The sequence below is a fragment of the Phaethon aethereus genome, assembly GCF_964289735.1.
Source record: "Phaethon aethereus genome assembly, chromosome: 1".
NCBI classification, from domain to species: Eukaryota; Metazoa; Chordata; class Aves; order Phaethontiformes; family Phaethontidae; genus Phaethon; species Phaethon aethereus.
In genome coordinates, this window is record NC_138575.1 from 191,247,322 (window position 1) to 191,270,987 (window position 23,666).

At 40.2% G+C, this 23,666-nt stretch overlaps 1 protein-coding gene across 1 annotated transcript in view; it reads right to left on the bottom strand.

The window, feature by feature from the left end:
- Positions 1-23,666, bottom strand: part of KPNA3 (karyopherin subunit alpha 3) — a gene marked incomplete at both ends in the record, with an annotated part of 54,794 nt that continues 31,128 nt past the window's right edge. Inside the window, 11 exons of the mRNA XM_082005693.1 lie at positions 1-99; positions 2,582-2,676; positions 3,652-3,814; positions 3,910-3,981; positions 4,117-4,221; positions 6,421-6,549; positions 7,690-7,821; positions 17,201-17,245; positions 18,397-18,566; positions 18,962-19,048; positions 22,052-22,137. Of these exons, the coding sequence (XP_081861819.1) occupies positions 1-99; positions 2,582-2,676; positions 3,652-3,814; positions 3,910-3,981; positions 4,117-4,221; positions 6,421-6,549; positions 7,690-7,821; positions 17,201-17,245; positions 18,397-18,566; positions 18,962-19,048; positions 22,052-22,137 (1,183 nt within the window). The remainder of the gene's footprint in view (positions 100-2,581; positions 2,677-3,651; positions 3,815-3,909; positions 3,982-4,116; positions 4,222-6,420; positions 6,550-7,689; positions 7,822-17,200; positions 17,246-18,396; positions 18,567-18,961; positions 19,049-22,051; positions 22,138-23,666) is intronic.

A 23,666-nucleotide genomic window follows, 5' to 3' on the forward strand; every position in this document is an offset into this window, starting at 1 on the left:
TTAAAAATTAAATTCTTTCGTTTGAAGGTTGGCTGTTGGGTCAAAGTTGTAAGTACCTCCTTGAGTGGCTTCAGGAATGAGACTAGGATCTTCATCAATCTATAAAATACAACAACAAAAATACATGAGAGGCCAATTCCCTGAACAATTCAGTACATGTAGAAGAGATTCACAAATGTGAATTTTCTTCTCTTTTAAATATTATTGCAGTAAAATTACATCAGTTTTTCCAATTCAATTCCTCAAATACGTTTGAAAAGAACACATCAACTCTGCTCTAATACAGCTAGGGAAACAGAAAATCGAAATGGTTAGAGAGCAGGTTGCTGCTTGGTCAAAGCAGTTGCTATTTTAGCTGTGCGATTTAATTTTCAATGCCAATTTTTAGTACTTCTGGAGTTGGCTAATCACTAGCTGTGAATTCCAAAGTTAGTTTTGTACTTGCTCCTGCTTTCTTTGAACATGAAAATAATTTTTATCAGCAGCTGATAGAAATGCTTATATAAAGCTTCAAAAGAGTGCTCAGTATCTCTTATCAGAATCTGAAGGATTTAGAATTACTCATTTCAGAGCAGTTTCATATTGCTCTCATAAGCACAGTCTGAAATTTTTTTTAAATCAAAAGTACTTCATTACTCTGGGGATATAGAATGAAAGGCATCAGTATCCAACTTCACCCACCTTCCTCAGAGCTGTTAGAATTTAGGTATTTACTGCCTCTAGGAACAGCAAATAACACAGTCAGTAGCATCAATACGCACAATTTCAAACCCTACCCATCCTTCTCCAAACCATCAGCCGCATCTGTTCTCTGAACACACCACCAGGCTGCAGGAACCATATGCCTCGTTTCAAACCGTGTGTCATTCTGAAGCAGGTAAGAGCCCTTGTGTGGAGCGGTCTAAATAGCTTTCCGAGATCTGGCCTTGGAGCAGTGCAGATGTCAGAACTGACTCACCTAAAATCTTTGTTTCTCTTTACTTTGGGTGACAATACTACATTGGAAGGAGAGATTAAGGCCTTCGGTGACAGCAACCATCCTCAGGAGGAAGAGTGGGCCACGTCATGCCCAAATGAAGATGGAATCTGTTTTCAGAATGCTTTGCAAAATGTTTGTGAGTCGATAAAGGGGTACTACAAAGTAACGTTACCTAAGTTCACATGCCTTTAACACAATAAACTGAAGTCAGGAAGCCATTAGTGCTGGTCCTAAAGTACATGCCTGTGCACTTTATAGGGCTCAGCACAGGAAGCAGATGGGATTAACAATGAAGGGGTATCTAGTAGCCAGCAACATCTCATGAGAATACAGAAGATCCTGAAATGACAGAAGGCAGGAATGCTCCTCGGCAGTCAATCTTAACACTGCCAAGCAGGCTAACATAACCAGTCTCTTGTCTCCCTAGGGAAATTTGGATTTTTTTCCCTTCCCCCCCCCCCCCCCCCCCCCCCGGTCCTCAAATGACAAGGCTTATTTTCCTAGTTAATAGTTACTGCCTGAAAATTTGTCTAGTTTTATGTTTCAACTGCTATCTCCCCATCACGGAATTTCTACAGTTTCGAGTTTCAAAAACCCCAGAAAACACTGTAGCAGTATAAACAATAATCTGAAGTAAAGTTTTGCTCCTGAGTAAAGGAGGTAAATTCAGCAAATCAGGCATAGATTAAAGTGCATTAGATTATGTAAAAAGTAAATGCATAGAAGGGAGTACTAACCTCAAAAGGGGTATTTTTCCACCTGCACCAACTAGACTGTGCTCTTCACTTAGCTATAGAAGTCTCAGAGTCATTATGGAGACTCACAGAATCATTACAAGCATAGGCAACTTTTCACATATCTTAACTTCTGGTTACTAACTTCGCAATCACATGATGGACCCATGAATTGAAAATTAACGAGTCTTAAAGTTAGAGCTGGTCTCTGGAGAGTTCAATTTAAAAGAAGAACTGAAGACATAGTTCTGCTAGACTGCAGAACTACAGACACCCTGGCTGGCCTAGAAAAGGTAATTATTAGTTGTCTTCAAATTGCTTGTTGAAGTGCTTCTGAGGCACTCGCAAAAAGCCAGCAGCAGAAAGAGCTAGAACCCAAAGGGTCAAAATACCTAATGAGGGTGCAACAAAATAGCAGATGGTCTAGATCAATCAGTTGCAGAAAGTGTTACAGTTCTGATGACTCTCTTCAATGCAGAATCCAAACTGAGCACCTACAGAGGTAAGGGTCCACCCCCACTCCAAAGACTGATGTATGAGAAAGCAAAAAGGAGAGCCAGAGAACTGTTTAGATTCTAATCACAAGTAATTACATGTCAATTTACATGTCAGTGTGACAAAATTAGGTCTGTATCAACCAATTTATTAGGCAAAACTACAGTAGTCATCTACGTTGCTAAAGAAAATTCTTGGTATTGAGAAACTCTTCAAAGACTTTCAATTAAGGGAAGCTGTGCTGAAAAATGAGCAGGAAAACTGACTTCCTAGGTAACCTATGTTCATGACAATTGGAACTGAGGAACAATGACAATGTACTTACTAAGCTAACAGCATAGGGCATACACTCTTCAATCTTTAGCATACTTACATCATCACCAGAGAAATACTGATCTATGATTTCAAATGCTAGTTTATAAATGTCTTCATTCTCATGCTGTTGCAAGGCTTCAATTTTCTCTAACCCTGGATAAAAGAAAATGGAGAAGAGTTTTGTAAGTTTAAACTGAAGTGAATTACTGACTATTTTGAAAAAACTAAACTAAGAAAAATAACAAAACATTACTATTGAAACATACTAGAAAAGATGTAGCTCAGTTGGCAAATTTTGTCTAACACACTAGCTATCTTTGTATCTAAGATGGAAAAAAAAAAGTACTTTGTAAACCTTTGCATGCCATGGAATATCACATTTTATGAAGAAGGAATAATAGAACCTTCCCTCTTTTTAGACAAAACTACATACACAGTATGTACTACATACATAAGCTGCTACATAGCTTTTGTTCCAGTCATTTGTGCTTTTTGTGTATCACTAAAAGGAATTGGCTTCATTTGTGCGTTGCAAACTAGTTTAAAACAACATGATGACAAAGTCTCACACCAAGAGCAGCTTAAAACGCTAGTTCCATTTTCAAACTGGATATGGTATAATACAAGGGAAAGACTTCCACTATACTAAGTACTTAAGTACTAACTAAGAACTTAAACATCCTTTTACTGCTATCTTACTGTAATACACTAATTAGCATGTGCTAAAACTTGGATTGCAATATCCAGAGGCCTGACTCCTCATCCTGCTTTGGTCCGTCACGAAATTATGATCCTAACAACTGCTTCCAATGCAAAAAACTAAACTGTGTGTTTTACCACAGAATGAAGTGTATGCAATAATCAAATTAAAAGTACCACCATTCTCATTTAAACCTAAAAAATACCTACGCTACAGAAAGTTCCTTCAATGATTGCCTCCAACATGACAATCCCTAAACCCAACTAGACAGACAAAAAAAATGTCATTTCCCTCATTACAGAAGACTCACTTGCTTATTCAAATAACCCACGCTAAAAAAAATGCTGTAGTAAATATCAACAGCAGCAAGGGGAAGACGGAATAATACCCAGCAAATTCAATTTTTTAAAAGCCTAATAAGCACTTACCTCCACACTCTTCTATAATTTCAGCTATTGTGCTAGCCTCATCACCAGCCATTATCAGGATGTTTTTCAGACCATCCAGCACCACCTGTACCACTTGAGAATCCTTTACTGAGAGCAGATTGCAGAACGGTGGGATTACATTTTGCTGTACAAGGTATTCAACCTAAATAATGAAAAAAGTGCTTTCAACATTGTGCTTCTTACAAATGGCTGCATGTGCAATGTTTTAGTGACAATTTGAAATCCCACTACACATACCTGATCTTTTCTCCCACTTATTGTCAAATTGCTAATTGCCCAAGCAGCTTCCTTTTGTGTTCCAAAGTCCCCCTGAAAAATAAAATTAATAGTTCATTAAAATCAGCATGGAAACATCTGTCAAACTTATTATTAAAAATCACAGGCTCCTCGTGTCAGATTTATAAAAAGAGGATGACAACTTGCATAGCTGATAGCTTGACTGACCTTAGCCAGCTGGTGTATGATCATAGGGATTAGCCCAGCATCTATTACAGCTTGAACTTGTTGCTGGTTTCCTGCTGTGATATTGGAAAGGAACCAAACTGCTTCCTACAGTTGGACAAAATAAAAAAGCAAAAGGTTTTTTAAAAAATAGTCAGACAAAAGAAAAAACCACAATCAAACAAAACAACCTCAAACCCTAAAATCGTACCATGACCAATCACTAAAACAGACCCTCCAGGTTTCTTCCCCAGCAGCACTTTTAGCACACAAACTTTCATTGCACTGCGAAAGCCAAACACACAGAGGATCAATGTAAAATTGATGTGATTAATTCACAGGGCCAGATTATTACTTACACAAGGAGTGTCTCCATATACTGTGAGCAATACTGATTTAAACCTTATATCCCCTTTGCACTGCCGGAGTCACAGCCATGTTTTAAACTGGAGATCAGTTTTGCAAAGAAAACAGGAAAATTCATATAAAAAGGGACTTATTCTGTAATATTTGACTTTAGCAGCTCAGTAGTAGCTTTCTGTGCTGATATAAGGAAGACCAACTCCAGCTCCTGTTTTCGTCCTGAAACATGGAGTGAAGCTCAGAAAGCTCAATCAAGGCCTCCCACTAAGTATCAGACAGGATTCCCTGAGACCTTACTCAGCAGTTATCTCCTTCAGGTGGTTCATCATCATAGCTAACACCTACCTACTGGCAGTTACAAATTCCTGGTTACAAAGGGGGGTAACTTGTCAAGGCAACCCCAAACATCTTAAAAAGGCTCCAATCTTAAATAAAAACCAAACAGATGTGGCAAGCAGCCAATTATAAAGTACTTCAGAAAAAAAGCATAATGGGTTCCATTTTTGGGGGATGTACATCTGGCTTTTATTTGTATTTCCCCCTCGCAACATACACTTAAAAAAAGTCAAAGCATTTATAGACTCCCCTTATACAAAAATAATTCCTTTCTTGGTGTTCAAAAGGAGCTCTTCATCATTCTCTTTTCTGAGAGTTAGAAAGGCAGGCAGAAACAAATCACAGCAGTTTGAACTGTCAAAGATAACTTCTTCAGACCTGTTGGCCGTTGACAGGGCCTGAAGAAGCAGAGATTCCTCATAAATAATTTTCCCCTCAATGGTACACTATATGGGGGAATCACATCAGCTAAACAAAAAAGGAGCCTCCTCAGCCAGCCCCATCTTTGCAGTGGACGATGACACAATGATTAAAAAACCCCACAAATAGTATGAAATACAGCTGTGGAAATGAGAGCACTGATCACATTCATCTAACTTCCTCTATTCCTCCCAGTCCTTGCAGCAGCAAAGTTACCTCTGCCAAAAGAAAGCAGAAGAAATGCAGGTACAGTTTTCAGAGGACAGTGGTACTCCCTACTTCCTTGAAGGTGACAATTGACAAGGGAACAAACACCACTATGAAAAGGTGGAGTGTAAAAACTGGATCAATCTTACTCAACTCACTGGACTCAACTACAAGTAACATTCCTTAATTAAGAAAAACTATACTGCAAGTCAGCCGGTTACTCACTTTGCAAATGAAAAAAAGTATCACACTCCAAAGCAAAAACCATCAGTCCTCCCAAAAAGCACTACGCATCAACAGCAATGCATGTATCCTCATTATGCCTGTTTGGCTTTAGCCCTAATTAAGCCCCAGCCTCAAATGCTGCCCCTCACTATAAGAAGGCTGTTGAGGTGCTCGAGCATGTCCAAAGAAGGGCAACCAAGCCGGTGAGGGGGCTGGAGAACAAGTCTTATGAGGAACGGCTGAGGGAACTGGGGTTGTTCAGCCTGGAGAAGAGGAGGCTGAGGGGAGACCTTATTGCTCTCTACAACTACCTGAAAGGGGGTTGTGGTGAGGTGGGTGTTGGTCTCTTCTCCCAAGTAACTAGCGATAGGATGAGAGGAAATGGCCTCAAGTTGCGCCAGGGGAGGTTTAGATTGGGTATTAGGAAAAATTTCTTTATGGACAGAGTGGTCAAGCATCGGAACGGGCTGCCCAGGGAGGTGGTGGAGTCGCCATCACTGGAAGTGTTCAAAAAAACATGTGGACGTGCACTTCAGGACATGGTTTAGTGGGCATGGTGGTGTTGGGTTGATGGTTGAATTTGATGATCTTGAAGGTCTTTTCCAACCTTAATGATTCTGTGATTCTGTGTGGTGTTTATACAAAATTGCTCACATGCTGGAAATAATAGCTGTAAGAAATTCTTCTGCAATATGCTACAGACTACTGTTTTATTTCTTAAACAAAAACATGAAGTTAGGAAGAAACAAATCATACCTTATTTATCTTCTCTTTTGGATGTGTCAGGAGATTTGGGAAATAAGACAAAACATCGCAGTTGAGAACAACTTGTGTCTGTTCATCAGTACCAGTTACTATGTTGCCTACTGCTCTCAGTGCTGCTGTCTGAAAATCCGAAGTGGGAAGGAAAAAAAAATTTCATGTTAAAGACATTGCTGTTACTTATGCTAAAACAAAGACAATTTTAAGACATGTCTTTATAAAAACACTTTGCAAAATACAGTTTTGCACTTTGTCCTCTGAGCTGCATCCTAAAGGTACTGCTTCATCAAAACAGAAACACACAGTACAGCATTTTACTGAGTAGACACACTGCAGCTCAACTCAAAAAGCGTAAAGATTAGAAATTAAAAGAATACTAAAACAATAGAAGAGTTAATTCATCATGTATCTGATCTGCATTACAATTACGTTAACTGTTTCTAGGCTTTCATTATGTCTGCCCAGGTTGTTTACTTCTCCATTCAGCTCTCCACTAACTAATTAAAAAACCCACGACTACTTTTCTTCTTACTGACTCTGTCGACTTTCAGAAGTGGACTTTATATCTTTGTGTGTTGGTTATTAAATGCTCTACAAGCAACAGAATACTGGAGAGACTTCTTGTCATCAAGTAAACGGGTCTGACAAATTTCAAGACAGCCAAGTCTCATCCAAAGTACAAACTAAACAAATATGACCAATGCACAGATATGTAAAAAAGCTCCCAATGGCTGGTTTATAAAAATCAAGCACACATTAACTAACTTTTAGTTTCCCTCTGTCTTTGAAATTAAACAAGTTCAGTTAACCTACCTTTTGTAGCCAATTAGAAATTTACTCTACTTTAGTCCTTTTAAGGATTCAGCATCTGCAAATATTTTAACATTCAAAAGGCCCCAAAATATTAATGGATTTCTGTGACCTATTCAGACAGAATAGTACAACCATGTATGCAGCAACAGAAAAGAGCTGTCACTAAATATTTTAGGACTTCAAAAAGAAGGCACTCCTGGTAATCACACAACGGAATCTAATGTTTAACCTGTTACTTTACTTAAAACTATATTAGAACTGTTTTGTTTGAATTTTCTTTCATTTTAATATTCTTTTTCCCCCAGTGTAGGTAACATTTTGTTCAGTTTTACCTGCAACAAATGTAGCTATAAACGCTCATCTCAGTATTCCACTAATAAATACTCTAAGGGACATTTTTTAGAAAACAGATTACAAAGCACTATTCAATAGCAACTGAACCAGACTTACTTGAACTTTAACCTCCTGATGACTCAGAAGGGGAACTAGAAAAGGTACAACTCCTGAATCAATCACCATTTGTATCTGTTCATTTCCACCATCTGTTAAGTAGGACAAAGCCCAAACAGTGTCCACAAGAATCTACAAATTGGAAAGAACATGGTTTACACATTGAACAGTAAAATCCATATAATGGAGTCTTAATTTAGTGATCAACATTCCACAAGTTGGGGGTGGGTGTGGGGGAGGGGGAGAAGAGCATGCAATTTAGTTACAGGAAAAACTCAAACATTATGACGAGACCTAACTAGTAAAATGTTAGATTATTATGTACAACTATGAAAATTGGGGCCATTTGTTCCATAATAATAATTTCTGTATGTCCTCTCTCAAATATTTTTTGAATTAAATACCATATTTTATATTATATTTATATGGTATATAAATACCATGTGCATAAACTGGCAGCATACAGCATCTCACAAAGGTAAACTGTTGGGATTTATTTGCATTTCAACGATAGAAAACTAGCTCAGGTAAGGAGTTGTGCCAGTAACTTTCTGAAGAAAATATCGACCCAGCCTCTTAGCATCACAATAATTTGTTAGCTGTGCTATCTTTTGATTACAAAATACCTAAATCCCCTTAGTCTCTAATCCATCTATCTACACTTTAGCATTTCTGATCCATAGTGCAGTTCTGAAGTGAAACTGCAAACTACTCTAGATGTATGCCTTTTTTTGCCTTCATATTAAGATTAAAACCTACAGCGAAGGAAAGGAGTTCTTATACCAACTGTTGTAAGGTGGCAACTGTTCAAGCAAAGCGAAAACCCAGAAAAAGACTATCATGCAGGGCAATCTTAGTATCTTAAAGAAAATAAAGACTAAGTCGCTGACAACTTGATAAGGATGATTTGAGAGCCCTCAAAAAACAAAAGATAGAAAAGTTACAGTCATTGAAAGGTAGAATCTGAAGCAGAAACAAAGCCAGCAGAAAGAGGGATATCCTATCACTTAGAGATGATGTTAAGAACTCCAGGAAAAGAAATCTGGACCCCACTGAGGACATAATCTGTTGAGGTACCTTTATCTACTCTACTTTTAAAACAGATACCCATTTAAAATTTCCATCTATTAAGATAGCTGAATACTACAGTACTGAAACATAGGAAGGACTTTACAAGTCCTGACCCACAGGCTGCTTCCACCCAGCTCCAGGGACCAGACAGCACAGACCTAGTGCTTTCTTGACACAGTCTGTTGCTGCCCTCACCTGCTAGTGCCACAGGGACAGCAGAATGTGCTGCAGTGGAGCCAGTATCACAGCAGAAGCAGTGAGAGATGGTGCCTCACCAGTTTGCTGCCCCACAGCCCTGTTGGTGATGAGAGCAGCAGCCGCCAGAAGCTCACAGGACTGTTGGCTGACCTACCTGCATCACTGACTCATCTCCAAAGATAGGTTATAGGTTGCTGCTCCAGTACAGAGAGGCTGGGACCAGACTGGTACCTCCAAACTAGCACCTGACTCTCAGGATCAAAAAGATGGGCACCCTAATTGAGATCAGTCAAAACCTGGCATCACATAGTCTCATCTCTCCTTCAAAAAGCTCTCACACAATCATTGCTTGCAAAAGCTTTCAAATTTGGTAGGTAAAAAAAGCTTGTATGTTAGAAGTATGTTTGGTTTTGCTATGAATTTCCATTCAGGTTTGTCCAAATTACAAATTGGAAAGTCACCATGTGCTGTCTCCCACTCACATTACACTGGGAAAACCCTGGCAAAATCCCAAATTAAACTGTTTGCAAATATTTTGTGGAGCCAAGCCCACTTCACCATTAAAAGAGCAGCAGAAACACCACTACTACAGCATGTAGGTAATGAAAGGCAGTTCCACCAACCTTACGCTCTATCCCCAGACCCACCACAAGGGTACAATTCCTGCTTCCTTGTCCTGGTGTCAGCCAGGATAGAGCTGGTTTTCTTCACAGAAGCTAGTGTGAGACTATGTTTTGGATTTGGGATGAGAAACTGTTGATAACGTGCTGATGTTTTGGGTTGTTGCTAAGTAGTCAAGGACAGTCCAGCTTCTCATGCTGGCTTGCCAGCAAGAAGGCTGGGGGTGCACGGGAAGCTGGGAGGGGACACAGCCAGGACAGCTGACCCACGCTGGCCAAAGAGATATTCCCTACCATACGATGTCATGCCCAGTACATAAACTGGAGTTGGCTGGGGGACGGAAATCGCTGCTCGTGGACGGGCTATCGATCGCCGGGTGGTGAGCAATTAGTGTACTGGGCATCACTTGTTCTTGTACATTCCTTTGTTGGTATCATTATTGTTGTTATCATTGTTGTTTCTTTCTCTCTTTCTGTCCTATTAAACTGTTTTCCAACCCACGAGTTTTTTTTCCAATTCTCTCCCCGGTCCCACTAGGGGAGGGAGGAGTGAGCGAGAGGCTGTGTGGTGCTTTGTTGCCAGCTGGGGCTAAACCACGACAGTCCTTTTTGGCGCCCAACGTGGGGCCCGAGGCTTGAGATAATAACGGTTGCAGGTCATGATATCAGTTTATTTGATTTGCATCATGTTCTCATCTTTGCTGTACACGTTAAGGATCGGTGTTGGTTTCTGCAGGCTGCTGTACTCTGCGATGATTAGTAATGTCTTGCCTGGGAGATTTGTTTTTAGAACACTGACCTTGAGCTTAATGTGGTATCTGAGCTCTGTACTAAAGCCGTTACTGTATTTTGGCTACTATCTTGTGGAGACGATTAGCAATTATACTTCTGCCTCTGAAAGGCTTTTTATGGAGGAAATGCAGAATGGTACCTTTGCTACCCTTTATCATAATGTTTCCTCCTTCATCACAATAACTTTTCAGTATTTTGAACACCCTTGGGTAGTTAAAATACTTCTATGACTCCTTCAGGGGAACACTGTTTCGGTTTTGTCTAAGGTTGGCAAGCAATTTAAGAATATCACCCAGAGATCTACCCCAAGGCTGGACAGTTATGAATGGCAGGGTGTGTGGAACAGCATGGGCAAATGCCTGGGGCGGTGGGCACCTCCGGTGTTTTGGAACTTCACTCCCAAACAAGCGCAGAATCCTGATAAACTAGCAGAATATTTGGAAGAAGTATGCTGTCAGCCTGGCAGCTCCAAGGAGACACAAATCATTGCAATGTGCTGGGGCCTGGCCCATGCCTACCGAACCCTATTTAACACTATTCAAAGGGGAGAGAGGCTCTCTGGGTCTGATGGCAATGTGACGGGCACTGCCACTACTCCAACCCCTGCAACGGGCACTGTAGCTACTCAGACTGTTGCAGCTGAACCAGAGAACCAGCCCCTGTACAAAAGAAGAAATCTTGGAAGCAGAAGTCAGCTCATTTAGTAAGGGATAAGGAAGATTCTTCTAAGGAGCCAGAGGAAGAGAGGGAGGAGGCAGAGTGCTCTGAAGAGGGGCCATCACAAGGACTGAAGAGGGAAGAGAGCGGGTCATCGCTTGAAGAGGAGGAAGAGGAAGAATTCATAAAAGAGACGGTAACTACCTGATCTCTATCCCTGAGTGAATTGTGAGATATGCAAAAGGATTTCAGCCATCGTCCAGGTGAGCACATTGTCACCTGGCTGCTCCGATGCTGGGATAATGGGGCCAGTAGCCTGGAATTAGAGGGTAGGGAAGCCAAGCAGCTGGGATCCCTTTCTAGGGAAGGGGGCATTGACAAAGCAATTGGAAAAGGTGCACGAGTCCTCAGCCTCTGGAGACGACTCCTGTCGGGTGTGAAGGAAAGGCATCCCTTCAAGGAAGGTGTTCTATGTCACCCAGGCAAGTGGACCACCATGGAGAAAGGTATCCAGTACCTGAGGGAGCTAGCTGTGCTGAAGATGATTTATGGTGACTTGGACAATGGACAATCATCCAAAGATCCAGATGAAGTCAACTGCACACAACCTATGTGGCGGAAGTTTGTACGGAGTGCACCACCATCATATGCCAACTCATTAGCAGTAATGGCCTGGAAAGACGGAGAGAGACCAACAGTGGATGAATTGGCTGGCCAACTCTGGCAAATATGAAGAAAGACTCTCTTCCTCCCTACGGGCCTGCGTCTCTGCTGTAGAGAAACTGCCCCAGGAGTTCCGGCAATTCAAAGAGCATATGCCCTACCTTCCCCCCGTATGGACCAGCATCTCAGCTATTAGGAGTAAGCACTCTTCTGCTCAAGAGAGAGGATATAGAGGACACACACCACGAGCCACCCTGTGGTTTCAATTGCGTGACTATGGAGAGGACATGAGGAGGTGGGATGGAAAACCCACCTCGACCCTAGAGGCATGAGTACGCGAGCTGCAAGGAAAAACAACTACAAAGCAGGGTTCAGGTTCCTCCAGAAAAGTCGTCACTCCACTTTCCAGTGGGCAGTTCCAGAAAGAAGGGCTGATCTCACCTCTGATCCTCTTGAAGGGACTTCTGATTCATATTTACAAGAAGTGGGTAACGAGTACTATGAGCAGGACTAGAGGGGCCCTGCCTCCAGCCAGGCGGAGGAAAGGGACAACCGAGTTTATTGGACTGTGTGGATTCGATGGCCTGGCACATCAGACCCACAGGAATATAAGGCTTTAGTGGACACCGGTGCACAGTGGACCCTAAAGCCATCAAGCCATATAGGGGCAGAACCCATCTGTATTTCTGGAGTGACGGGGGGATCCCAACAGCTGACTGTACTGGAGGCTGAAGTGAGCCTAACTGGGAATGAGTGGCAGAAGCACCCCATTGTGACTGGCCCAGAGGCTCTGTGCAACCTGGGCATAGACTGCCTCCAGAGAGGGTATTTCAAGGACCCAAAAGGGTACTGGTGGGCTTTTGGTATAGCTGCCTTGGAGACGGAAGAAATTAAACAGCTGTCCACCTTGCTTGGTCTCTTCAGAGGACCCTTCTGTTGTGGGGCTGCTGAGGGTTGAAGAACAGCAGGTGCCAATCGCTACCACAACAGTGCACCGGTGACAATATCGCACCAACAGAGACTCCCTGATCCCCATCCATGAACTGATTTGTCGGCTGGAGAGTCAAGGATTGATCAGCAAGACTCGCTCACCCTTTAACAGCCCCATATGGCCAGTGCGAAAGTCTAATGGAGAGTGGAGACTGACAGTAGACTATTGTGGCCTGAATGAAGTCATGCTGCCACTGAGTGCTGCCGTGCCAGATGTGCCAGAAATGCCAGAAATTCAATATGAACTGGAGTCAAAGGCAGCCAAGTGGTACGCCACCATTGATATTGTTAACGCGTTTTTCTCAATCCCTTTGGCGGCGGAGTGCAGGCCACAGTTTGCTTTTACTTGGAGGGGTGTCCAATACACCTGGAATCGCCTGCCCCAGGGGTGGAAACACAGCCCTACCATTTGCCATGGGCTGATACAGACTGCACTGGAACAGGGTGAAGCTCCAGAGCATCTGCAATACATTGACGACATCATCGTATGGGACAACACAGCAGAAGAAGTTTTCAAGACAGGGAAGAAAATAATTCAAATCCTTCTGAAAGCTGGTTTTGCTATAAAACGAAGTAAGGTCAAAGGACCTGCACAACAGATCCAGTTTTTAGGAATAAAATGGCAAGATGGATGTCGACAGATCCCAACAGATGTGATCAACAAAATAACAGCTATGTCTCCACCAACTAGCAAAAAAGAAACACAAGCATTTCTGGGCGCTGTGGGTTTCTGGAGAATGCATATTCCAAATTACAGTCTGATTGTAAGACCTCTTTATCAAGTGACCTGGAAGAAGAACGATTTTAAATGGGGCCCTGAGCAACGACAAGCCTTCGAACAAATCAAACAGGAGATAGTTCATGCCACAGCCCTCGGGCCAGTCCGGGCAGGACAAGATGTTAAAAATGTGCTCTACACAGCAGCTGGGGAGAATGGCACTACCTGGAGTCTCTGGTAGAAGGCACCAGGAGAGACCCGAGGTCGACCTCTAGGGTTTTGGAGTCGAGGATATAGGGGATCTGAGTCCCGCTATACTCCAACTGAAAAAGAGATATTGGCAGCATATGAAGGAGTTCGAACTGCCTCAGAAGTGGTTGGCACTGAAGCACAGCTCCTGGCACACCGACTGCCGGTGCTGGGCTGGATGTTCAAAGGGAGGGTTCCCCTCTACACATCATGCGACTGATGCTACGTGGAGTAAGTGGGTCACGCTTATCACACAGCGGGCTCAAATAGGAAACCTTAATTGCCCAGGAATTTTGGAAGTGATCATGGACTGGCCAGAAGGCAAAGATTTTGGAATATCACCACAAAAGGAGGTGGCGCGTGCTGAAGAGGCTCCACCATATAATAAACTGCCAGAGAACGAAAGGCAATATGCCCTGTTTACTGATGGGTCCTGTCGTATTGTAGGCAAACATCGAAGGTGGAAAGCTGCTGTATGGAGCCCTATACGACGAGTTGCAGAAGTGGCTGAAGGACAAGGTGAATCAAGTCAGTTTGCGGAGGTGAAAGCCATCCAGCTGGCTTTAGATATTGCTGAACGAGAAAAATGGCCAATACTTTCTCTCTGTACTAACTCATGGATGGTGGCAACTGCTCTATGGGGGTGGCTACAGCAATGGAAGCAGAGCAACTGGCAGGGCAGAGGCAAGCCCATCTGGGCTGCTGAATTGTGGCAAGATATTGCTGCCTGATTAGAGAATTTGGTCATAAAAGTACGCCATATAGATGCTCACGTACCCAAGAGTCAGACCACGGAAGAACAACTAAACAACCAACAGGTGGATCAGGCTGCTAAGATTGAAGTGGCTCAGGTGGATCTGGACTGGCAACATAAGGGTGAATTATTTATAGCTCGGTGGGCCCATGACACCTCAGGCCATCAGGGAAGAGATGCAACATATAGATGGGCTCGGGATCAAGGGGTGGACTTGACTATGGACGCTATTGCACAGGTTATCCTTGAATGTGAAATGTGCGCTGCAATCAAATAAGCCAAGCAGTTAAAGCCCATCTGATATGAAGGACGATGGTTGAAATATAAATATGGGGAGGCCTGGCAGATTGACTATATCACATTTCCACAAACTCACCAAGGCAAGCGCTATGTGCTTACCACTGTGGAAGCAACCACCGGATGGCTGGAAACATATCCTGTGCCCCATGCCACCGCCCGGAACACTATCCTGAGCCTTGAAAAGCAAGTCTTATGGCGACATGGCACCCCCGAAAGAATTGAGTTGGACAATGGGACTCATTTCCGAAACAACCTCATAGACACCTGGGCCAAAGAGCACGGCATTGAGTGGGTATATCACATCCTCTATCATGCACTAGCTTCCAGAAAAACTGAACAATACAATGGACTGTTAAAAGACTACACTGAGAGCAATGGGTGATGGGACATTCAAACATTGGGATAAGCATTTAGCAAAAGCCACCTGGTTAGTCAACACTAGGGGATCTACTAACAGAGCCAGCCCTGCCCAATCAAAACTTTTACGTACTGTAGAAGGGGATAAAGTCCCTGTGGTGCATGTGAGAAATATGCTGGGGAAGACAGTCTGGGTTACTCCTGCCTCAGGCAAAGGCAAACCCGTTTGTGGGATTGACTTTGCCCAGCGACCTGGGTGCACTTGGTGGGTAATGTGGAAGGATGGGGAAGTCCAATGTGTACCTCAAGGAGATTTGATTTTGGGTGAAAATAGTCAATGATTTGAATTGTATTATGTTAATTGTTACACAATACAGTATGACATTACTACTATGGTTGCTATCTACCATGTCAATGGTATTACAGTAAGAATCACTCAGACTGATGAAGAATGAGCTTCACTGAAACCAAGCAACGTGCAGCGATGATGGAACCAAAACTGGCTTCAGCAACTTGCGCCCAACAATTTCCTCAAGATTGACATCTTCAACCTGTAGATCATGGATATGGACCGTGCCAGATAACAATCCAACACCACACACCATCTCCCCTGCCCTGAGAGACTGCTATGATGGATGACGCCCAGAGTCATGGACCGAATGAACTCCACAGACTTTTTAAAGTGATGGCCCATGGACTAAGAGAGTGATATCTGTGTGTATATATTAAAAGACAGGAAGAGTAATAATGAATAATTGGAATGTATTGAAAAGTACAGGACCCGGGCATGACGTAAATGGTATGGAATAAGGGGTGGATACTGTCCTGGTTTCAGCCAGGATAGAGCTGGTTTTCTTCACAGAAGCTAGTGTGAGACTATGTTTTGGATTTGGGATGAAAATAATGTTGACAACGTACTGATGTTTTGGGTTGTTGCTAAGTAGTCAAGGACAGTCCAGCTTCTCGTGCTGGCCTGCCAGCAAGAAGGCTGGGGGTGCACGGGAAGCTGGGAGGGGATACAGACAGGACAGCTGACCCACGCTGGCCAAAGAGATATTCCCTACCATACGACGTCATGCCCAGTACATAAACTGGAGTTAGCCGGGGGGTGGAAATCGCTGCTCGTGGACGGGCTATCGATCGCCGGGTGGTGAGCAATTGCTGTATTGGGCATCACTTGTTCTTGTACATTCCTTTGTTGGTATTATTGTTGTTGTTATCATTGTTGTTTCTTTCTCTCTTTCTGTCCTATTAAACGGTTTTTATCTCAACCCATGAGGTTTTTTTCCAATTCTCTCCCCCGTCCCACTGGGGGAGGGGGAAGTGAGCAAGAGGCTGTGTGGTACTTAGTTGCCGGCTGGGGCTAAACCATGACATTCCCTAAACTGAAGGATCTACAGGGAGCAAGAGTCAAAGACATTACAAAGTCCTGACAGGAGGAGGAAGAGAAGAGCAGCTCAGTACCCCTTAGTTACACAGAACTCTGTTCCTGAAGTCCCAATAAAAGACTTCAGGAGGTAAGTCCACCCCTCTAGGACTTTACTCAGAAAATATATATAAACCCATAGATCAGGAATGTGGGAAGTACTGAAGGTTTAGTATTAAAAACCTGAAGAAAAGTTGTCAAAGGTGCCACAAAACAATAGTTTATTGCTGTTCATTTAAGTATATATGTGATTTCCTTAGTTAAACAGGTGGCAAAGTCAGGCACCCAACAGGTTACAAAAGTCAGATTTACCCATATGATCACAATATTTGATTGGACCGATATGTAGAATTATATATATTTTTCTACACATGCATTATATATCATCTATAAAAAATTAACGTGAAGCTGATGGTAAAGCTGGCACTTTAAGTTTCTAGTGCTCAATTTTGCAAGACAGGATTTTTTTAATGTAGTTTCTAATGTAAAGGATAAAAAGAACTTTTAGAGAAGATATTTCAGAGATGTTTGCACTTTTTCATGCTCTGAATGACTACAATTATATTAGTCTTAATTTTTAATTGTGCATTTACTACTTAATTATACATAAATTAACACACAAAACCAAGTTTGCCACAAACACAATCTTGCAGCATTGTCTCTCTAAGAGAGAAAACAAAGAATCTAAATATCTAAAAACTTTAGAAATTACTTACGTTTATATCTGTATGGTAAATGAGAACACACAATGCTGGCAAAATCTGAAAAGAAGTTCATTGGTCGTTACAGTAGAATAAAATTGGCTGTGCAATCATGAATCCAAGTACTGCAGTCACAAAGCTTAACTTGAGACTGCATTAACATATTGCATTCACAGATTTCCCAGCAGCTGGTCATTCCCTCAAAGTATGTATAAAAAAATATATATTACATTTAAAATTTGTAAAAATACAAGACAGTAGTATATTCCAAAGACACACAGACAGCAGACTATATTTTGAGGGAAAACAAGCAAAGAACAGAGATAAGACATCCCCCTGCTATTTTGAATGTTTTGTTACCACACAGTGTAATAAAAATCATTAGCTTAATATCAATATATAAAACCCTCTTGGATTAAAGTAATATTTTTTTTTTTTTTATTCACTCATGGAGAAAATATAAAACTAAGCCGAAACAAGACTGCTTAGAACAGGGGGTTTTATTTGGTAAAGTATTACTTGTAAAAGTTTCCCTGTTCTCTGGTTCATTTTTAAAATTTCATTAAAGTTTAGTTGCTAACATTATACTTCACATGGCTTCAAATCTGTATCTACACTTTGGAATTTATCTTAAAATGAAGAACTTTACGTACATTACAACTACACTTCTAGTCAAAGAGCATCACTTTACTAGCTGTGCCAGCTCTATAAACACTGCGTTGGCTCTGTTCACCACTTCAAAGGGATTTTCAGATGCTTCTCTTCTCAAGTGGGGACTTGACATTGACTGCATGTTCACAGCTAGTCCAAACACAAACTATACTCCCTTCACTAGTTTACTTACATTTCCTCTTACTGGAAATAATTACATTTGAGTACTTCTATATACATAATCACATTCGCAGCCTTTTTTTGATAAAAACAAGAAATGCTGAGTATGTTAACACTTTCTAGTGTGTTAATTCTTTGTTGTGTCCATTTTAATATATGGCTCATCAGTCTTCAATCTTACTCAGTTTCAGATGTTACAAATACCTTTATTAAAGCCTTAGTAAGAAGTATCAAATTGGTCAAATTACTTCATTTAACAACTGGTAAGTGGCACAAGACAGTGGCAAAAAACATGCATAAATTCATAGTATGAAAATGTAAAACATTTGGCCTCTAGCCCAGAGTATAAAAAATTATCTGTCTTGTAATTCTTTATTTACCTCCTGAACTGTCTCCATAGGCGGTGGGGGGTCCTTATTCCTGCAGAGATTTACAATGACCCATGTGACGTTCCGAAGGAAGGTGATGGGAATGGAGGGATTGATGAAGGACAGAAGAGGTTTGACAACTCCCAGTGATATGACATAATCTCTACACTGAGGACCATCACCTACAGAAATGAAAATTGTTGTAAAAGAAATTACATTAAGAATGGAAAATCCTGAAATGTATGCAATGACATGTTGGGATACTGAAATTCTATGTTTCCTCACCAGTAGTCTACTACTAGCAGTTCGTGTTCAATTAAATATACATACGTACAGATATGTATGTATATTTTGAGACACAAAAATTTATCCTGTTAACATTTTATGCAGCAAGTGATACTATTCTTTAGAAAAAAACAGGATGTACACATGTAATTCTGGCCACGTGAAAAATTATATTAAGCCACAGAATTTAGAGGAAACATAGTCTCATATGATAATGCCAATGTTCAAAAAGTCAAATTCTAAAATGAAACACTCCCTGAATTCAAATAATTGTAACAACAACAAGAGTTACCGATAATATTTCCGAGAGCCCAGACAGCTTGCTCACAAACATTCTGGTGTGGTGAATGAAGTAGTCTCAAGAAGAGGGGTACTGCATCTACAGAATGCAAAGACCGGATTTGTTTTTACTGGAACGTGGTATATGCACAATACTCTCATTGATTAATACAAAACACTTTCACTGACTTATACTAAGACACCTGGTTTTATTATGAAGAGCATACAAAACCTCAGTTAAACATTTCTGTACATATCTAGAGAGAGGAAAAAACAAGACTTGAGAACAAGCAACTATTAAACAACAATGGTCCCCACATTTAAACATTTCCCCATATTCCTCAAAGTGATATGCAAGAGCCTCAAGTATGTAGGTGCTAGGTTTAATGCGCTGGTAATTCATATTTTCCAGTTATCTGAGATCACAATACGTACCTAGCAGAATGACAAGCCTAATCATGCAAACGTGCTTCAAACCTCGACTTTAAGAAAATAGCTTCTTCCCAAGAGGTGGCTATAGTTAGTTTCCATATGCAGTGAAGATTTACATCCATCTGCCAATCCTAAGACACTTTTTAATTTGCTCTTATATAACACAGACAACATACCAGATTAAGGAAGTGGTACTGATTTGAGATATCAGTCTCTGCTGAATTCAATAAATTTAGTAGAACTAAGAAACCATCTCCCTCCTATTCCCATGCACTACTTCCCTTTGGACAACCCATACTGTTTGAAAGGCAGTAATTCTTGCACCAATTTTTAAAATCTATATATGATCATACTCATCCTATAGTCTTTCTGAGCAAAGTAAAATAGATCAATTTATACACTGTTGAAGGAAAGAATATTTTTTCTTTTAGAAACAGCTTCAGAAATTTTTAAAAACTGCAACATAATTTGTGAGCAACTGTGAATCAATATTCTGTTGATAATTTAACATGTGATAATAAGCCAAAACCCCCTGATGTATTTTCCTGAAAAATACAGAGTGATGAAGAATAATGACAACCTAAAATTCCTTCCCTGCCCTAGATGAGTAATTCAGCAATTGCCTGCAACTGACAAGTTAGGAGGGACAGCAACACACCATTGCTTAAGAACACTCTCTCTGTTCTTGTAACAATCATCCCACTTCCATCAGCTCAAGTGGAATATTCTAGCTTCCTTCTCAGTGATTACTGAGATTACACTTCAGCCATACGTCTATTCAACATATTTCAGAGAGGAGGGTCAAGTATGTGGTTTATATTAGATTGCAATCCTGGTATGCTTTCAAAAGCACAAATGAAATTATTTCATATCAGCACTCAGGCAGGAGGACAGTCTGACAAAGCATGAAGTTGCAGGTTATCTGATCCACTGCTCTCAAAAAATTAATTACTTCTGCTCCAAATTGGCTCCTGACAAGATCTATTCTGTGTGTACAGTACTTATCCTCTTTTGCCGGGTCTTCCAACTGCCATCTGTCCCTCTTGATTGCAGGAGGCCGCCTTCTTTTGTATTTAGGCTGCACCAGCCTCTTCTATAGCTGCAGGGGCATAGCCATCACTTTGTTTCCTCAAACTATCCCTTATCTAAGGGGAGTAAAGTTAGGAGGCTGTTCTCCCTTAGTCATCTCCCAGCCAAAGCAGCAAGACTTTTAGACTAAACTTCTTCCATCTTCTCTTCAGAAGTAAAGCTTGGAAAATGCTTTTTGCTTCTCTAAAGTAATTTTATCATATTTTCTTCTTTTCTAGCATTAGCTAAACAGATTTTGGGAGAGACATATGCCAGCCTGAACTTCTACTAATTGTTCAGGTTAACAACAGTGCTTTTGGCTGTGCTGTACATATTTTCATTCTAATTTTAATTTTTACTGCAAGATTTTTTACAGACTGTTTTCTGCAAAGCTAATACTATAAGCAGCCTTTTCATTAGATTCATTCATTCAAATATGAAAATGCTGTGGGACTTGAAAAAGGAAGATAACAGTGACTAACCAATGAACAAGTTGGGAAGGATGAAAAAAATTGCAAATAGATTTTCTAAGATATTTAGACACCAGAAGAACAATATAAAAACAGAGGTGCCCAAACCACGTCAGGATTTTTTGAAACACATTCAAGACATCTGTTTTTTTTTAAAAGGTTTTGTTTTTTTACCCAAAGCTTACTTTGATAAGCATTCTTATTCTATTAGTCCAATATCTTATCTATGTGGAATCTAACAATTAGTGAGATATTTTATTAGCTATTAAAATGTACAAATCAGCATTTGATGTGAAAGACAGGTTCATATACTTAAAAAAAAGAAATCAAACAATTAAGTCACCAACTTCCCACATGAAAACACTGAATATGAATAAGCCAAGACAATTTATTATATAATTGCTTGCCTATAGTTGCCTGTTTAATGACAAAATGTTGTATTTAGCATAAAGGTGATTGTTTTGAAATAAGTATGCTGATGCATAAAAAACTATATAATTCTGAAAATTTAATTTTAATAATTTATCTTCAATTAACTTCAGAGTTTATTTCCTATCTCTTTTTTTCTCTTTTCATAATGGAATTTTTACTGGCTGGTCAAGCAAGAAACAAAGGCAGCACAACAAACATGGTACATATAGGAAATAGTAATCATATGGTGAAAGAAAGGACAGTCATTTCCTTAACTCTGTGTTTAAATGGACAACCTTACATAACTATATGTATTTAACAGCTTTAGTAAGATTTATGAACATACCTTTGAGGTAGAAAGAATTACTTCCTAACACAAGTTTTAGCCATATGGGAATTAACAGTGATTTAATGATTTCAGAAATTAACCCAATAATTAGAAACGGCTAACATTTTTTGTCATATTCATTATATCATTCATCATTCTCTATCTTCTTTACAGGAAAATCAGGTCTGGGATCCTTAATACTAACCATTAGTGATGGTTACAAATGTAGAATTTGTAGAATTCTACAAATGTAGAATTTTTTTGAGAAAAACGACAGACATGAATGTATTATTTTAATGGTTTCAATAACAAACGGCATTTGTTATCCAAATACCCCCTTCTCCCTTTTACCCACAACATCCACCACCCCGCAAAAACAAACTGTGATACTTACTAGACTGTACAACAGCTTGAGTCTGTGCAGAAGTGCCTGACGCTATGTTAGTCAATGCCCATGCAGCTTCAAATTGTAATGATGGACTGTAATGAAATAATTTTATAGTAATAAATTGAAACATGATCTGCAGATTATTTTATGGTTCATTTCAGCATTACTAGCTGTATCCACTCTGAGACACTACATTTAAGCAGTGCCACTGGGCTAGCAGTTTTTTTAAAAAAAACTCTAAACCTGGACATTTCAGAGGAAAAGCTAGTAGAAAAAAAAGATTTTACATTCTATGATCTTTGTAAACAACCACCCATCATTCTGACTTCACATTAATACTAAAAAATAAAAAAATAAAATCAGTAATACTTGTTGAAGTACATACCAACCAGTGAAGCTGACTGCTACTCTAGACAACTAATTATCTCCTGTATGAAAGATTTCTAGCACCCCTCATCATAAAATTTAATTATGCCTCTCTAATGGGTAAGAGAGCTCTTCACATCCAGCTGATCCAAACACCACTCATATTTCGTGAAGAACATGCAACTGCCTTGCTGCAATTAGTAGTTCTCAATAAATTAACCATGTCTGACCATAACTAATAAAAACTTGTCCCTTCTAACATCCCAGATCAAGTGTAAGCTGATATGCTGGGATAAGGACATTTTTCTGCTCCATCACAGACAGAGGTAAGATCTAGCATTAGTATCAAAAGACAGCATCATATCTCTAGTAAAACTGACATATTAAATGCACATAAAATTAGTTACAAATATTATGAAAGCTGGGGGAACACCTCTTCCAAGCTGTCTGTTAACTGTTGTCTATGCCAACAGCAATTTAGTAAAACAGTTTACATCAAAACTATTGTTCAACCAAATTCTGAAGGTTAGAGTTCTAAAAGCTATAAAAGTTTACAGCTTATGGTGGTTAGCACAATAGTAACGTGTCTGGCTTTGGGAGGAGCAGAGAATATTTACTGTTAGGTGACTATTTTTAATTTCCATGCTTTTTTGAGTCTTTATCAATTATGTTTTATATACAGCCATAGCACCTGCTTCCTTTAAGCTTTGTGCGTTAGCTGTCAAAGCATTTTAAGGTTTTATTGGGGATGGGATTGGAAAAGAATTAGATAGGAGGGCCCAAGACGTGTAAATAAGGACTTGTAAGAACAAATAGTACCTGTGAGCAGCTATCTATAAACATTCTAGGATCAAATGCATTAAAATTCTAGTTCTAGGTCAGTCCTCCTTTTCTTCCTCTTGTGAGAAGCTTTCAGTTATAACATGAACAACAGCTTTAACAATCTGCTATACAACGTTTTTGCAGAATTCATCTCTACTAAATATTATACAGCGATCACAATTAAAAGGACTGCTTAAGAAAATGTTGAGTTCAATTTCAAAAGGCTTATTAATCACTTACAAAGGTAAATCATACAAAAACTAGACAGAAAATTCAAATTAAAAGAATTTTCACAGCACTGAACCCTCTACTTCAAGAACAGACAGGCATACATGACACATTTTAAAATGCTATCCTGATGTGAACATTATTGCCAGCTGCCTTCTAAGCAACTGTTTTGTTAAACAAGCTAGAAACAAAGCTACACACGCTT